We start from the raw sequence: 19,004 nt of genomic DNA on the forward strand, positions 1-19,004 counted from the left end.
TGAGAAAGCCTAAAACGTTTTGGAAGAATGTTAAAAGTAGAGCTTTTTGGGAAAAAGCATCAACATAGAGTGTACAGGGAAAAGAACACGGTCCCTACAGTCAAACATGGCGGAGGTTCCCTGATGTTTTGGGGTTGCTTTGCTGCCTCTGGCACTGGACTGCTTGACCGTGTGCATGGCATTATGAAGTCTGAAGACTACCAACCAATTTTGCAGCATAATGTAGGGCCCAGTGTGAGAAGTCTGGGTCTCCCTCAGAGGTCATGGGTCGTCCAGCAGGACAATGACCCAAAACACACTTCCAAAAGCACTATAAAATGGTTTGAGAGAAAGCACTGGAGACTTCTAAGGTGGCCAGCAATGAGTCCAGACCTGAATCCCATAGAACACCTGTGGAGAGATCTCAAAATGGCAGTTTGGAGAAGGCACCCTTCAAATATCAGGGACCTGGAGCAGTTTGCCAAAGAAGAATGGTCTACAATTCCAGCAGAGCATTGTAAGAAACTCATTGATGGTTACCGGAAGCGGTTGTTCGCAGTTATTTTGGCTAAAGGTTGTGAAACCAAGTATTAGGCTGAGGGTGCCAATACTTTTGTCTCGCCCTTTTTTCTAGTTTTGTGTGAAATGATCAATGATTTGTTTTTTGCTTCATTCTCTCTTGCGTTTTTTTCCTTGCACGCAAATTAAATGAAGAGAATAATACCCAAGAATTTGTGATTGCAATCATTTTCAGGAAGAAACTGAGTATTATCTGACAGAATTGCAGGGGTGCCAATACTTTTGGCCAGCACTGTAAGTCAAAGATCCACTTGCTTTCAGCGCATGACATCTGCTTTATTGAGTCTCCTCCATTCTAGTGACTATGAATCTTTTGAATCCCCCATAGTTCTGTACCAACCGCCTATCCCCCACGTTTTTCTATGTAGTGTTTTGAGAGGGGATGGCCACAAAACTTACTCCTTATGTTCCGCAAACGTTCACCAATACGTTTGTATAGAGGCCGTTTAGTGCGCCCTACATATAACTTGGTGCATAAGCATTTTAAACATTGATTACACGCTTTTGTACTACAGACCCATGGGTCTCCCCTGGTCTCTCCCATTGTCTCATAAATGTCTATCTGTGGTATTATGTATTTTTTGCACATCATGGTGTCCCTTTGTACTAACTATTCATAGTTTACATGTTTGCATATTGCTTGTCTAAATACTATGTGCATTGATCATAGATATCTGTACTTGGGCCACCATTACTCTTGAATAGGACGACTACTTATTGCCAGCTATAATCAGCACTCTTTAAATTTATTCTTCTTCCTGCTGTTAGGTGCATTGGGCTATGTTACCCTTTTCTTGCTATCATGTTTTAATTGTTTTTAAAGTGTTTTTTTTTGTGTGGCTGTTCTGTCCTTTGATAAAAATGTCTAATAAAATTTGTTAATATTATTCAATATTTTGGGTGTGGACGGTTTTTCTACTTGTGGCTTTCTTCTCTTATATACCATATACTATTTTTGCAGGTTACCTGTAGCACTCCTATAACAGTTATTAAGCTGTGCCCACTGTATCTTTTTCTAGTTCATTTTAATATGCGTTTTGTTTTTTTTTTATTGAAACTCGAGTTTTTTTTTGCGTGTAAGGTCTTGCATACCCGGCATTTTTTTATAAGGAACAAAGCCCATGGGGGTGCGGCGAGAGGATGGTATTTCCCGCTGTCCGTGGTTCCCGGACTCAGGGGCAATGAGATTCCTTTCTAAATATAAACCGGGGGTGAGTGATTAACTTATCCCCAATGACTTTATCGTCCTTTAGGATGTCCCCAGTATTTTTTATTTTTTTTTTAATTTTAGTATTACAGTTGAATTGGATGATGATTGGTGCGTCCACATCATTCACCTTGTTAGTGTTTTGTGGTTTTGATTCCTGCAATAGGTATTTACGTGAGTTTTATTTAATAGCCTGTGTTTTTTCTAGAAGATCACCGTAGCCCTTAGTGATAAACTTGGCTGTCAGTCTTTTTGCTTCATTGTCAGCCGTGTGTTACTGCAGTTACGGTATAATCTCATGTACTGGCTTTTAGGGACATTCATTGTTGATTTTTGTTATGTATTTACTGATCGGATCAATCTATTTCATATTTTGATCGGACTTTTAAGAAGGCAGCAATGTTAAATGTGGATTTTTTTCTTTTCTAATGGGGCAAAAGGGGGGTGATTTGAACTTCTTTTTTTTTTGGTCATATTTTTGAAAACACTTTTTACTGTATTTGTTAGCCCACTTACTGGACTTCAAGCTGCAATCATTTGATCGCATGTACTATACATAGCAGTGCATAATCACTATCTCCTATAAATGCCAGCTAAACGCTGGCTTTCACAGTAGAATTGTCATGACAAGCACGGAGGTCTTCAGCAAACCCCCTGCTGTCATGGCAACCCATCAATGCCCTGTGATCATGTCAGAGGCGTGTGGAATGCCGTACACCCCTGTGGCGCATGTTAAATACTGCAGTCAGATATTGACGGCGGCATTTAAAATGTTAACATCCGTGGGCGGAGCTCAGTTTTAGCGCTCTCACAGAGTCGGCCAGGGTGCAGACTCGCTGCTGCGTCGATGATGAGCACTTATCACTGGACTGATAGAGAGGTTCCCTCCACAAGCCCAGCACTGAGAAGTCTTCAGGAGTGTAGCAGTCACTCGGTTTGTGCCTCAACAGCACTGTGTACCTATACTGTATATGCTGAGCAATGCACAGCCCTTGTTACACTGATTAGCGCTGGGCTGGTAGACTGATTACCTTTATCAGTCCAGCGCTGAGTGCTCATCAGGTTAGTGCAGCAGTCAATGCATTAGTCAGTCTCTAGCCCTAGGGAATGGAACCACTTATTCCGTGCAGTAGACACCATTTATTCCTGTCAGAAGCACTCGGCATATAAAGTATTAGCACAGAGCAGACCAACTAAATCCCTCTACAAACCAAGCGCTGAGCAGTCAGTTTGAGTCCTGATCGGCACTGTGATTATACCTATACGTTATATGCTGACAATACGAACACTGCACAATAAATTGTATAGGTATATATGTGTGTGTATATATATATGTATATATATATGTATATATATATATATATATATATATATATGTATATATATATATATATATATATATATATATATATATATATATATATATATATATATATATATATATATATATATAATTAGTACAGACCAAAAGTTTGGACACACCTTCTCATTTAAAGATTTTTCCGTATTTTCAGGACTTTGAAAATTGTACATTCACACTGAAGGCATCAAAACTATGAATTATCATATGTGGAATTATATACTTAACAAAAAAGTGTGAAACTACTGAAAATATGTCTTATATTCTAGGTTCTTCAAAGTAGCCACCTTTTGCTTTGATAACTGCTTTGCACACTCTTGGCATTCTCTTGATGAGCTTCAAGAGGTAGTCACTACATGGTTTTCACTTCACAGGTGTGCCCTGTCAGGTTTAATAAGTGGGATTTCTTGCCTTATAAATGGGGTTGGGACCATCAGTTGTGTTGTGCAGAAGTCAGGTGGATACACAGCTGATAGTCCTACCGAATAGACTGTTAGAATTTGTATTATGGCAAGAAAAAGCAGTTAAGTAAAGAAAAACAAGTGGCCATCATTACTTTAAGAAATTAAGGTCAGTCAGTCTGAAAAATTGGGAAAACTTTGAAAGTGTCCCCAAGTGCAGTTGCAAAAACCATCAAGCGCTACAAAGAAACTGGCTCACATGAGGACCGCCCAGGGAAAGGAAGACCAAGAGTCACCTCTGCTTCTGAGGATAAGCTTATCCGAGTCACCAGCCTCAGAAATCGCAGGTTAACAGCAGCTCAAATTAGAGACCAGGTCAATGCCACACAGAGTTCTATCAGGAGACACATCTCTTCAACAACTGTTAAGAGGAGACTGTGCAGCAGGCCTTCATGGTAAAATAGCTGCTAGGAAACCACTGCTAAGGACAGGCAACAAGCAGAGGAGACTTGTTTGGGCTAAAGAACACAAGAAATGGACATAAGACCAGTGGAAATCTGTGCTTTGGTCTGATGAGTCCAAATTTGAGATCTTTGATTCCAACCACCGTGTCTTTGTGCGACGCAGAAAAGGTGAACGGATAGACTCTACATGCCTGGTTCCCACTGTGAAGCATGGAGGAGGAGGTGTGATGGTGTGTGGGTGCTTTGCTGGTGACACTGTTGGGGATTTATTCAAAATTGAAGGCATACTGAACCAGCATGGCTACCACAGCATCTTGCAGCGGCATGCTATTCCATCCGGTTTGCGTTTAGTTGGACCATCATTTATTTTTCAACAGGACAATGACCCCAAACACACCTCCAGGCTGTGTAAGGGCTATTTGACCAAGAAGGAGAGTGATGGGGTGCTACGCCAGATGACCTGGCCTCCACAGTAACCAGACCTGAACCCAATCGAGATGGTTTGGGGTGAGCTGGACCGCAGAGTGAAGGCAAAAGCGCCAACAAGTGCTAAGCATCTCTGGGATCTCCTTCAAGATTGTTGGAAGACCATATTCGGTGACTACCTCTTGAAGCTCACCAAGAGAATGCCAAGAGTGTGCAAAGCAGTCCTCAAAGCAAAAGGTGGCTACTTTGAAGAACCTAGAATATAAGACATATTTTCAGTAGTTTCACACTTTTTTGTTAAATATATAATTCCACATGTGTTAATTCATAGTTTTGATGCCTTCAGTGTGAATGTACAATTTCCATAGTCATGAAAATACAGAAATATCTTTAAATGAGATGATGTGTCCAAACTTTTGGTCTGTACTGTGTGTGTGTGTGTATGTATATGTATGTGTGTATATGTATGTGTGTATATGTATGTATATATATATATATATAATATACACCGTATATTCCGGCGTATAAGACGACCTGGTGTATAAGACGACCCCCCTACTTTCCTGTTAAAATATAGAGTTTAGGATATATTCACCGTATAAGACTACCCCTTTTCCAACGCATACCAAACACCGGTAAAAATTTTAAAAAAACAGATTTGAATTTAACATGGTCCTTTTTTAATTTAAATTCTTATGACATGCAGGTATATAGCAGGAAAACTGTCACTCATAAACATATTAAAATAGGGGGGACCCCACGTCATTTTTTGGGGGGTCCCCCATTCGAATAGCTAGTAAAGGCTAGGTATTCAGCTGGGGGCTGATATTAGTAGCCTGGGAAGCTCCGTGGGTATTACCCCCTTCGCAGACTTCAAACATCTGCCCCAGCCGTCTGCTTAACCTCCGCTAGAGACTATAATGATGGTGGATCCCACGCCAATTTTCTTTTTAAAAAATCCTTTATTTTAACACTAAATGACAATTGAGGGGTTAATAAAGATGCAGTCCCTAAATTATTAATTTTGTAATTAATTTTTCCCAAAAATGTTGACGTGGGCTTCGCCATATTTTTGTGTCCAGCCAGGTACAGCAGGCAGGAACGGGCTGCCCCCAACCACCAGCTGCCTATTTGTACCTGGCCGGACACAACAATATAGGGAAGCCCTTTTTTTTTAAATTATTTCATGAAATAATTAAAAAAAAAAAAGACGTGGGGCTTCGCCCTATTTTTGTGTCCAGCCAGGTACAACTAGGCAGCTGGGGGCTGGAATCTGCAGCGCAGGGAGGCCCAAGCTTTCTGGCCCCCCCCCCCGCTGCAAATTGCAGTCCGCAGCCACCCCGGAAAATGGCGCGTTCATAGAAGCGCCATCTTCTGGCGCTGTACCCAACTCATCCAGGGCCCTGGTGCGGTGGCTCACTGGGTAATAAAGGGGTTAGGGCCAGCTTGGCATTATCAGCTGGCCCTAAGCCCGAAATTCATGGGGTCACGCCAATATTAGACATGACCGCCATGAATTTCTAGTAAAGTATTTAAAAAAAACACAAACACCCAGAATAAAGTCCTTTAATTGAAATAAAGACACAATTTTTTAATGTTCTAAATTAAACCATACTTACCATCACGCCCATTCCAGCTGAAGCCAACGATCTCCTGCAATAAAAGTAAAATAATAAAGCAACCTCATCCTTACCTCTCCATGGTTCCCAGGACTGGTCCAGCTCTGCTACATTCACATGACTGGCTGGACCGCAGCAGAACGCTGCCGTTCAGCTTGCCATGCGGCAGACACTGAGAAGCGCAGGCATGCTTGTGCTCCTCAGTGTCTGACTGTGACGGCATCCAGATGAGCCGAGATCATGTCCAATGAACTTGGCTCACCTCATGCACGTCACTGACAGCGTGGGAAAATTCTCCTGCTCCCCGCATGCGCAGTAGAAGTTTCCCACGCTGTCAGTGACGGACGTCCAGGAGGTGAGCTGAGTTCATTGTCGGCTCATCTGGATGCCGTCACAGTCAGACACTGAGGAGCGCAAGCATGCCTGCGCTTCTCAGTGTCTGCGGGATGACAGGCTGGATGGCAGCGTTCTGCTGCGGTCCAGCCTGTCATGTGAATGTAGCAGAGCTGAAGCTGTCCTGGGAACCATGGAAAGGTAAGGATGAGGTTGCTTTATTATTTTACTTTTATTGCAGGAGATCGTTGGCTTCAGCTGGAATGGGCGTGATGGTAAGTATGGTTTAATTTAGAAAAAGAATTGTGTGTTTATTTCAATTAAAGGACTTTATTCTGGGTGTTTGTGTTTTCTTTTAACTTTGACTATGGGGTTAGTAATGGGGGTGTCTTATAGACGCCTCTCCATTACTAACCTGGGCTTGATGTCAGCTGGCATTATATGCGGACATCAACCCCAGCCCTATTACCCCACTGCCACCGCTACAGGGCAGTGGGAAGAGCGAGGCTAAGTGCCAGAATTGGCGCATCCTATGGATGCGCCATTTCTGGGGCGGCTGAGGGCTGGTGTTTCTAGCCTGGGAGGGGGCCAATATTCATGGCACCCTTCCTGGGCTATTAATATCAGCCTCCAGCTGTCTGCCTAGCCTTTGCTAGCTATTAAAATAGGGGGGACCCCACGTCATTTTTTTTGGGGGGGTCCCCTATTTTAATAGCTAGTAAAGGCTAGGTATTCAGCTGTGGGCTTATATTAGTAGCCTGGGAAGCTCCGTGGGTATTACCCTCTTCCCAGGCTTCAAACATCTGCCCCAGCCGTCTGCTTAACCTCCGCTAGGGACTAAAATTAAGGGGAACCCCACGCCAATTTTTTTTAAAATAAATCCGTTATTTTAACACTAGATGACAAGTACAGTAACCAACACTATCACTGTACTTCATATATATGTGACTGACATGTTTCTATCTATCTAATCTATGTGTGATGCTCTATCTTTCTGTTATAAATTGTCGGGTACAGATGCTGAATTGCCGGCCGGCTTTCTTAAAGAGACGGTGCATGAAAACACTAATATTTGTTTTAATAAATCCTTTACACTAAATGACAAGTACAGTAAGCAACACGGTCACTGTACTTCATATATATGTGACTGACATGTTTCTATCTATCTAATCTATGTGTGATTCTCTATTCTTTCTATTCTAAATTGTCGGGTTCTGGCTTATGCCGCTGCTGAATTGCCGGCTTTTCATATATTGTCACAGAAGCGATGCAAACTTCCCTGCTCCGGACACAGCGCAGCGCTTCTGTGACAAGTGAAAGCTGTCGGCACAGAAGCCCTGCGCTGTGTCCGGAGCTGGGAATACGCAGCGATGTGTCAGTTTCAGCACAGAAGCGCTGACTGTCTGGACCTACCGCCGCCGTATTTTAACTCCCTCCACCTTATATTAACTCCGACATGGCAGGGATGCGGCCACGGCAGCTTATTAACACCCCCAGAGTATCCCCGCATGTCAATTTCTGAAAGTTCAAAAAAAATTATTTTTTTTTAGTACAGGGGTTACAGCAGCATGTTTGATAGTAGATACCAGATAAAAGAGAGGGGCTAAACATTTTAGCAGTGACAGCTGGAGACGGGCATGGGGGGTAGGGCGAGAGGGGAGGTGCCTGGTAATTTCTTCTTCTCTGACCATATTCTTGGAGTCTTGAGCTGTTTAGTTCTATAGCGGATTCAAAAACCGCTCATATTGATATGTGGATTATAGAGACATTCTGACATTAAAGGGGTTTTCTGGTACTTTTCAAAAAAAATGCCTGTGTGTTTTAATGATAAATACCACCTTCTTTCTAATTGCCTTGCGCTGCTGATAGCGTTGCTCACAGGCAGTATCGGTGGCTGCTCACAGTCAGCACGTGACCCCACGCTGACGTCACGACAAGTGAGGCGTGACTCAGCGCTGGGTTCCCTGCGGTGGCTGCTGGGTTGTGGGCGGCATTATTCCCCTGCGTCACACCAAGCATCCACCTCGCACTTTCCCAGTGAATGAGGGCAGGGAGAGCGTGTAGTGGATGCCGGGTGTGACCCGGTGGAATAACTCCGCCCACAACCCAGCAGCCACCGGTGGAACGCGGATGACGGACCCCCAGCTGCAGCTTGTCGTGACGTCAGCGGATGTCAGCGCCGGCTACAGCCGGGGGTCACGTGCTGCCTGTGAGCGGCCAGTGATAGCGCCGCTCACAGGCAGTATCAGCAGCTCAAGGTAATTAGAAAGAAGGTTGTATTTATCATTAAAACACACTGGCATTTTTTTCAAAAGTACCGGACAACCCCTTTAATTTTTCAATGTATAGCCACTAGCCTCATAAGGTCTAAGATCTATCGAATATAATTTATACAAAATGTATTGTGAAATCTGGTGACTGCTCTGCTATAAGACATATCAAAATACATCAAAGTTTTAACCCCTTACCATCATATGACATGTAGTTACGTAATATACCGGCTACCTGACTGATGTGAGCTCAGAAACTATGGGCACATCTTTGGTGGCAGATGATGGTTGTGTGTGATGGCAGTCCTGAAACCCAGCTATGTGTATCACAGCTTCAAGTCTCCTAAGGGAACTATTAAAGCTAGTAAAAAGTTTTTAAAAAAAATAAAGTTTTCAAATCACCCCCCTTTTGCCCCATTCAAAATAAAACAATTAAAAAAACTACAGATATTTGGTATTGCTGCGTTCAGAAATGTTGTATTTATCAAAATATAAAGTAAATTAGTCCGAACAGTAAATGACATAACGTGAAAAAAAAAAATCATAACACCAGAATTAAGTTGTTTTTTTTTTTTTGGTCACTGCAACATTGCAATAAAATGCAATAACAGGCAATCAAAACATCGTATCTACTCCAAAATGGTATCGGAAAATGACAACTTTTTTTTTTCCTTACAAACTTTGTATTTTTTTTTCACCACTTAAATAAAACAAGAAGCTATACATGGTTGATAACTGCATTCGTACTGACCTGTAGGATCATATTGGCAGGTCAGTTTTAGCATTTAGTGAACATGGTAAATAAAAAAAATGTAAAAAAAAGAAAACACAAAACAATTGTGAATTGCAGTTTTTTTTCAATTTCACAGCACTTGAAATTTTTCCACATTTTCCAGTAAACTATAAGGTAAAATCAATGGTGTCATTCAAAAGTACAACTCGTCCCATAAAAAAACAAGCCCTCATATGGCTATATTGATAGAAAAATAAAAGTTATGGCTCTGGGAAGAAGGGGAGCAAAAAACAAAAACCGAAAATCGGAAGGTGGTGAAGGTTTTAAAAATATGAAAAATATATATATGTACAGGGTGGTCCAAAAGTAGGTGGCCAGAAAATAACATTTATTTTGATTTTATATATAAAATTATATTTACTAACACAAGAATAACATTGACAATTAGATTTTATTCTGAACAATAATACAAAAGCCCTTAAATTTTATCAACGCCGGTGCTCAAACTGTTTTCCATTACAATTTGCACAGCTTTGAAGTCTGCCTCTTACGCTTCGACAAACTTTTTGCACAAGTCTCTTTGGGTATTAATTTCTTGAAATGTATCTCTTATGTAATTTTTCAAATCACTGACATTTTTTGGTTTTCGACTATAAACTTTGTCCTTGAGTACTCCCCAAAAGAAAAAATCCATTGGGGTCAAGTCTGGTGAACGTGCCGGCCAATCAAGTGGGCCTCTTTGGCCAATCCATTTATTAGGAAATGTTTCATCATGATACTCGCGGACTACTCTTGAATAATGTGGAGGGGCCCCATCTTGTTGGAAATAAAGGTCATTTGAATTAGGCTGTTGCTGTAACTGGGGAACAACTTGATTCATTAGAATTTCGAGATACTTATCTCCTGTGACTGTTCCATCAAAAAATATTGGTCCTAAAACACCAAAACTTGAAATACCACCCCAATATTGACACCAGGCTCATTTAGTTGTTGCTCTAATGTTAAATGCATGTTCTCATTATACCAGTAAATACAATTATGTCTGTTAATATGGCCGGATAATTTGAAAGAAGCTTCATCACTCCACATAATGTTATCTAAAATTACTGGATTTTCTTCAATTTCTTTAAGCATAATCTCACTAAATTGCAGCCGCCTGTCTGGATCATCCTCCAATAAACGTGAAATTCCCAATTCCAAAGAGGCTCTTCTGGTGGACTTTTTTGGACTCTGAACAAATGTTTCAGCAACAAGTTGTTTATTATCTTCTGTACAGACTGTTTTGGGTCGACCAGTTTTTGGAGCATTAAGGATTGAGCCAGTGCATTGAATTTGTCATGAATGCGGTAAATGGTTTGTCTCTTTGGGGCTTGAGTACCAAATGTTTCAACCCAATTTGCTCTAACGGTTTCAGCATTTTGAGATTAACAATACTCTGTTAAAATCCATTTTCTTTGATCTGTATTTGAATTATTTGCCATTATGTGTTATCTGAATTATCGGAAAAGAAAACCGATTTGGGGGAGATCTATCTGTGAAAACTAGATCTGTGAAACTGGCTCAGTTGCCCTTAGCAACCAATCAGATTCCACCTTTCATTTTCCAAAGAGTCTGTGAGGAATGAAAAGTGGAATCTTGATTGGTTGCTAAGGGCAACTGAGCCAGTTTCACTTTATACCATGTTTGATAAATCTCCCCCTTCATAACCTTATTACACTTTCTGTCCACCTACTTTTGGACCACCCTGTATAAATGTTTTATCGCCCTACTTTAGCCTCATTGGTGAGTACTGTAGTGACAAAAAAGTAGTAAAAGTGGCAGAATTGTGCTTTTTCAGACTCCACAACACTACAATAAAATGCAATTAGGCGATCAAAACATAACTAACACATAATAGTATTGTGGTCACTGCATTCTGAGTCTTCTATCCTTTGGATTACGAGCTCGGAGAGACTGAGACACAGGACAAGATGTACGTGTCGGCAAGCTCTAAACTTTATTACAAAGCATGGGTTTATATCCACTCTGAAGGCAGGAAACGGATTTACCATATATGGTTTGATTATACAATTTTAGCACACAAAGACTAGTTTCTATTCTCATGATGTCTATGCTTGTGTTGAAACATTTATTCGGACACATTTAATTAGACACATTTAATCAGATACATTCTGATGGCTAGCAAGGACGCATTATTGATTCAAGAAGGAACATTCACAGCTGGTGTTATTTTGACCTAAAGTAACTTTCAGACTTATATAGCATAGATGGGGTCTTTGAATTTGAGGGGCCTCATCTTCTGCTATAACAGTATAAATAAAAAAAAAAATAGGCTAAGGTTGAAAAATCATGCCCTCAGACAGTTCCTAGAACGCAATTTGAAAATATTATGCGTCTCGGAAAATGGCAACAGGAGCAAATTTATATATGTGTATGTACAGTGAAGGAAAGAAGTATTTGATCCCTTGCTGTTTTTGTAGGTTTGCCCACTGACAAAGACATGAACAATCTATAATTTTAAGGGTAGGTTAATTTTAACATTGAGAGATAGAATATCCACCCCCCAAAAATCAAGGAAATCACATTGTATAAATTAGATACATTTATTTGCATTTTGCAGTGTGAAATAAGTATTTGATCCCTCTGGCAAACAACACTTAATACTTGGTGGCAAAACCTTTGTTGGCAAGCACAGCAGTTAGACGTTTTTTGTAGTTGATGATGAGGGTTGCGCACATGTCAGGAGGAATTTTAGTCCACTCCTCTTTGCAGATCATCTCTAAATCGTTCAGATTTTGAGGCTGTCGCTTGGCAACTCGGAGCATCAACTCCCTCCATAAGTTTTCTATGGGATTAAGGTCTGGAGACTGACTAGGCCACTCCATGACCTTAATGTGCTTCTTTTTGAGCCACTCCTTTGTTGCCTTGGCTGTATGTTTTAGGTCATCGTCTTGCTGGAAGACCCAGCCACAACCCATTTTTAATGTCCTGGCGGAGGGAAGGAGGTTGTCACTCAGGATTTTACGGTACATGGTTCCATCCATTCTCCCATTGATGCGGTGAAGTAGTCCTGTGCCCTTAGCAGAGAAACACCCCCAAAACATAATGTTTCCACCTCCATGCTTGACAGTGAGAACGATGTTCTTTGGGTCATAGGCAGCATTTCTCTTCCTCCAAACACGGCGAGTTGGGTTAATGCCAAAGAGCCCAATTTTTGTCTCATCTGACCACAGCACCTTCTCCCAATAACTCACAGAATCATCCAGGTGTTCATTGGCAAACTTCAGACAGGCGTGCACATGTGCCTTCTTGAGCAGGGGAATCTTGCGGGCACTGCAGGATTTTAAACCTTTAAGGCGTAATGTGTTACCAATGGTTTTCTTGGTGACTGTGGTACCAGCTGCCTTGAGATCATTAACAAGTTCACCCCGTGTAGTTTTAGGCTGATCTCTCACCTTCCTCATGATCAAGGATACCCCATAAGGTGAGATTTTGCATGGTGCACCAGATTGATGTCGATTGACAGTCATTTTGTATTTCCTCCATTTTCTTACTACTGCATCAACAGTTGTCTCCTTCTCACCCAGCATCTTACTTATGGTTTTGTAGCCCATTCCAGCTTGTGCAGGTCTATGATCTTGTCCCTAACATCCTTAGGGTATGTGCTGTGTAGACGTATCTCCCAGCCTGCGGCCCCAAAGCCGCAGAGGAGCCGCACTTGGATATGCAAATGAGCTCCGCCTTTTTTCCTTTTTTTTTCTTAGACTTTCCCCATAGAGATTAGTTCTATGGTGAAAGTCAAAAGTCCGCATGCGGACCCGCAGGAGAAATTGACATGCTGCGGTCTGGAAAGACGCGCCGCATGTCAGTTTCCGCGGGTGCACAGAGACGCATAGTGGACATGGCATTTGTACAAATCCCATCCACTATGTTATAACAGCTGCTGGCCGCTGCGGGTTTGACGTTGCATAAGCCTGCAGCGTCAAACCCGCAGCGGCTTCGGATCGTCTGCACACACCCTTAGAAAGCTCTTTGGTCTTGCCCATGTTGTAGAGGTTAGAGTCTGACTGATAAATTGAGTCTGTGGACAGGAGTCTTTTATACAGGTGATTATGTAAGACATCTATCTTTAATGCAGGTAACGAGTTGATTAGGAGCGTCTAACTGGTCTGTAGGAGCCAGAACTCATAATGGTTTGTAGGGGATCAAATACTTATTTCTCACTGCAAAATGCAAATAAATTTATCTAATTTATACAACGTGATTTTCTTGATTTTTTTTTTTTTTTTTGGATATTCTATCTCAATGTTAAAATTAACCTACCCTTAAAATTAGACTGTTCATGTCTTTGGCAGTGGGCAAACTTACAAAAACAGCAAGGGATCAAATAATTATTTCCTTGACTATATATATGTGTGTGATCACATGATCACACTGAACTGGAGAATCATATTGCCAGGTTATTTTTACCATATATTGAACTCTGTTCTTTGGGCTTTTTTATTCACAATTGCAGAATTGCTCTTTTTACGCAATTTCACCGCACTTGGATTTTTTTTCCTGCTTTCCAGTACGTTATATGGTAAAATAAATAGTGTCATTCAAAAATATAACTTGTCCCGCAAAAAAATAAGCCATTATACAGCTATGTTAATAGAAAAAATAAAAAAGGTATGGCTTGGAATAAGGGGAGATGGGGGGGGGAGTGAAAACAAAAAAATCGCCATACCAGCAAGGGTTTAAAACGCATGCACCTTTTAATAAATGTGTCCACTTCAACAGAGAACTTCAATTGTAGACTGACCTTTGAAACGCCAGTCTTAGGCCATGTTGTGTTTTTTTACGTCGGAAATCTGCAGCAAAACTGATCTCTCACAAGAAATCAGCTACGTCAAAAACGCAGGTTTTGCTGCGTTTTTTTCAGCGTTTTTTCTTATATATAAATGACCTTTTTCAGGCTATGGGCAGGATATAGATCTCCCTGAGAATCTGCTTCCATAGCTTGTTTTACATGAAAGAGGGCATTATCATTGTGATGTGTAATGGCCACTCAATGCTCTCGTGATCTCACTGCAGAGTGGTGTGTGATTATAAGGCCACATACACACGTTCAGTATTTGGTCAGTATTTTACATCAGTATTTGTAAGGCAAAACCAGGAGTGGGTGAAAAATGCAGAAGTGGTGACGTGTTTCTATAATGCTTTTCCTCAGATTGTTCCATTCCTGATTTTGGCTTACAATTACTGATGTAAAATACTCACAGTACTGAACGTGGCCTAACTGACACATCTGCAGGTTCCTCTCAGCTACCATCTCACAGGCAGCAAGTTTTGCAATATAGCAGAGCTCAGAGAGCTGCAAAAAATGTGTTTGTAAGACAACAAAGTTCAGTTCTGCTGTTCTGTGTTAGTTACTTGTCTCACACTGGTAACGCTGGCTTTTATTTAAAATAATCTCTGGAGGCAGATTCTCAGGGAGATCAGTGTCCGGCCCATAGTCTGGAATAGCTCATTTACGTGGATTTCTCTGGAATAAGACATCATATTGCAGATGGTGAGATATCGTTTTATTCAGATTCCTATGACCTACATGCCCATACAGGTGGCTTAGAAGGGTTGATCCTACTGACAGATTCCCTTTAACTCCTTAACGACCACTGATATGCCTTTTAACAGCGGCCATTAAGGGGCCTTATTCCTCAGCGCCGACTAATGATAGGGTAGCACCGCTCATGGCTGAATTTCCCTCGGGTGTCAGCTGTATCAGCCCCTGCCTGTTTTGAAATCGATCGGGGTAGATCAATCCCTTAATACTGCCGTCAATTATGACAGCTGTATTTAAGTGGTTACAAGGGGTCACAAGATCTCCTTAGTAACCATCGGACCCCCGCAATGAGAATCTCGGGTCCTGATGGTTACCATGGTACCCTGAGGTCATGTGATGACCCCAGGGTACAGTGGCCTGTGAGATCCAGCTATAAGCTGGGTTTATATTTTGTGTGACATAACTCTCTGGTTTAAGGGAATAAGAATTAAGTTAGAAAATTGCTAAATTTTCACAAAATTTCCGATATATTCACAAATAAAGGCAAGTCATATTGAACAAAATTGACCACTAATAAGTACAATGTGTCATGAAAAAACAGTCTCCTTTGAAGCGTTCCAGAGTTATTACCACGTAAAGTGACACTGGTCAAATTTCAAAAATTTGGCCTGATTATTAAAGGGAATCTGTCAGCATACAGGTTATAGAAAAGTTAATCTATACATACCTGCATGGCCCATAGTAGAGGTCTGCTTGCAGAGACATGTAGTTTCATAAAATCGCTTTTCACATGCTTGATGTCCCCCGGACGCCAATAAATCCCCACCTATCTGTTTAGTAAGCCCAGAAATCCCCGCCTATCATCTTATTATGCATATCCCCCCCCCCTCCCCTGCACGTCATAGGGCCCTGTGACGTGCACGCGTCTCACTCCCTTCCCGTGCATGCACAGAGCATCAGGAGCGCTTCTTTTCCTCCTAGCCCCGATGTTCTCTGCAGTGTTCTAATGCGCCTGAGCATTAAAACACTGCAGAGAACAACGGGAGGGGGGAATATGCATAATAAGTTGATAGACAGGGATTTCTGGGCTTACTAAACAGATAAGCGGGGATTTCTTGGCGTCCGGGGGATACCAAGCATGTGAAAAGCGATTTTATAAAACTACATTTCTCTGCAAGCAGACCTCTACTATGGGCCATACAAGTATGTATAGATTTACTCTGCTATAACCTGTATGCCCATATTAGAGGTCTAAAATCTCCTAGTGGGTGACAGATTCCCTTTAAAGTGCACCTGTCAGCAAGATTGTGCTCAGTAAACTACATACTGTCAGGTGGGTGACATTACACTGATTTAAATGATGCCTTCGTTAATGAAATCCATCCTCTGGTTCTTGTGTTATCTTTACTTTCAGTTTGGAGATAATGATATGCTGGTGCTCGGCTTACATATTCATCTGTATGACAGCTCACTGATCATTCACTGACCTGTCTCCTATTTTACATAATTAATCAAGTAGTGCTGGGCTTGGTAAAATAAGAGGCAGATCACTGAAGGCACACTGATCTGTCATAAGAGCACATAGCTAAATAAATCAACAGAGCACCAGATGGAGCGCCCCCCACAGGCTGCCCTGAAGCAGGAGCATATCATGATCTCCAAACTGAAAGTACAGATTACCCAAGAACCGCAGGAGGGATTTCATCAACCAAGGTATCATATTAATCAGTGTAATGTCGCCCACCTGACAAGTGTATGTGGTTTACTGAGCACAATCCTGCTGACAGGTGCGCTTTAAGGTCAAAATTTGCTCAGTCACTAAGGGGTTAAAAAGTATCTGTCATTTTGTAAACTTTTTTTTTATATATATATATATTATAGGCACTGCATAGTGTTTCTGGTAGGGGTCCGGGTCCTGAGACCCTCACTGGTTGATCAAGACACTGCTCTGATGTCCATATCGCATGCATGAGCTGCACGTACAGAGCGGTGTAGAAATTCCATTTGGGTGTGTACATTTACTCACAGAGGTGTGAACGGACCCATGTTGAACTTGTACACCACATAGTGTGTGCATCACATCAGGAGCTGTGGACTTCAGAGCTGTGTTTGACTGTAGGGGTCTCACGACCCAGCCCACCGGAAATAATATGTAGCACATGTAGTATATATTAACATTCTCAAAATGACAGTTACACTTTAATAAATGTGACCCTTTTTGTCTGATGTATTGTTTTTTTTTTGTTTATTTGTTTTTTACTTTCTTCTCTCTTTATTTTAGTTTTATTCACTAAAATGTGATGACCAAAGCGTAATAGTTTGCGTTTGAAACCATATTTTTGACTTGAACTTTAAGTTTGAAGGAAAAAAAAATAATTTTCTTTGCCTTTTAGATGGAAAACAGTGGGACGTTGTTGCATTGGGTACTGGAGAATTAAATTTCGGACAGAACACTCAAAATGATGGGAGAATTCTTCATGATTCACATGCTATAGTCTCAGCAAGGCGTTCCTTACTAAGGTATTTAATATCTGTGTACCAATATAAAATAACAAAAAGCAGACTTGTTATCACCGTCGCAGCTTGCTGTCTTTTGTCAGCCTTAATTGCTTACAATCCTGTTACAAAACACTTTAGTGCAGGATTACTATACACTGGACCCTGGTGCTGACAGCTTTATTAGCAGCTCAAGCTGAGGTGGAGAATCCATTAAAGGGACTCTGCCTGCATAGAATAACTGTTTAAATAAAGTATTGGTGCTTCACGGCGGGGCCAAACATTTAAATACACCTTCCCACTTGCTTGATTTCCATCTTTCTCAACTGTTCTCTGGCCTTGTGAAGCCAGAGCGGTCAATAAACGAGGGGATGAGGGGGGGGGGTTGGAGTTTGATGGAAAACAAGAACAAGTAAGTTGGAATGTGTATTTTTATGATTGGCCCTGCAATGAAGCACCGAGCAGCAGGAATTTGTCAGCACAGAATGACTGTTCGAAATAAGTCCCTGTATAGGGGTTTTCCCACGACGAAAGTTCATTTTAATCAATAGATCTTGGTATAATAATTCCAACTTTTGGATGTGTTTAAAAAAAAATGTTACTGTGCTGAGATAATCTTATAAATGAGCCCCTGCTGTGTACTGTGTAATGGCTGTGTCTGACCGTACAGGAACATGGTCTGATCATACCACATCTCCTGGGCAGGGGCGAAAGCAAAAGAGGATACAGACATTATAGCAGGGGATCACAAATAATTTTTTGAGGTAAAAGATTTTTAAAAAAACAGGGAAATGCTTTATCTCACTTAAAGAATCAGCTGTGATCTCATTCTGTGCTATCTGTATACTCTTTTGCTTCCTCCCCTGGCCAGGAGATGTGGTATGATCAGACCATGTTCCTTCACAGTAAAACATGAGCCATTACACAGTACACAGCAGGGGCACCTTTATATCTGCGCACAGGAACATTTTTTTTAAACACCTCCACTTATAGAAATTATTATTATTCCAAGATGTATTGAATAAAATCAACTTTACCCCTTAATGACCACCAATACTTCTTTTTACTGACCTGTGACATAAGAAGCTTGCATCTCTCGACAGGTGACAATCCTGTAGCTGTCAGCTGCACGCTATAGCTGACAGCTTGCTTCATCAGCCATGATCCGTTTTGGCACTGACCATGGCCATTTAACCTCTTATTTGCTGCTGTCAATAGTGACTACAGCATCTAAATGGCCAAATAACGGCCTTAGAGTCTGACTGCTATAGTGGCTTGTTCAGTACTTATCAAAATTTAGGAGGTAAAAAATAAACTTTTTCATTCCTGTCATGCCTCTTGCATTAATTCCTGAAAAGCACCTGAAGGGTTAATAAACTACCCAAAAGCCATTTTGAATATGTTGAGGGGTGCGGTTTTTAAAATGGTATAAGTTTTGGGTGGTTTCCTACATATAGGACCCCCAAAGTCACTTCAAAACGGAACAGGTCCCTTTAAAAATGCATTTTGTAAATTTCCTTGAAAAAATAAAACATTACTGCTACATTTTGAAACCTTCTAAAATTCTAAGAAAATAAAACATTTTACAAATG

The 19,004-nt window shown here is 41.2% G+C and overlaps 1 protein-coding gene across 1 annotated transcript in view; it reads left to right on the forward strand.

Moving 5' to 3' along the window:
- ADAD1 (adenosine deaminase domain containing 1) overlaps positions 1–19,004 on the forward strand; it is a 178,078-nt gene that overhangs the window by 68,314 nt on the left and 90,760 nt on the right. Inside the window, exon 6 of the mRNA XM_073655618.1 lies at positions 17,310–17,436. Within this exon, the coding sequence (XP_073511719.1) occupies positions 17,310–17,436 (127 nt within the window). The remainder of the gene's footprint in view (positions 1–17,309; positions 17,437–19,004) is intronic.

The sequence above is a fragment of the Phyllobates terribilis genome, unplaced genomic scaffold (assembly GCF_046119375.1).
Source record: "Phyllobates terribilis strain yellow unplaced genomic scaffold, ASM4611937v1 Scaffold_1__5_contigs__length_1240528914, whole genome shotgun sequence".
NCBI classification, from domain to species: Eukaryota; Metazoa; Chordata; class Amphibia; order Anura; family Dendrobatidae; genus Phyllobates; species Phyllobates terribilis.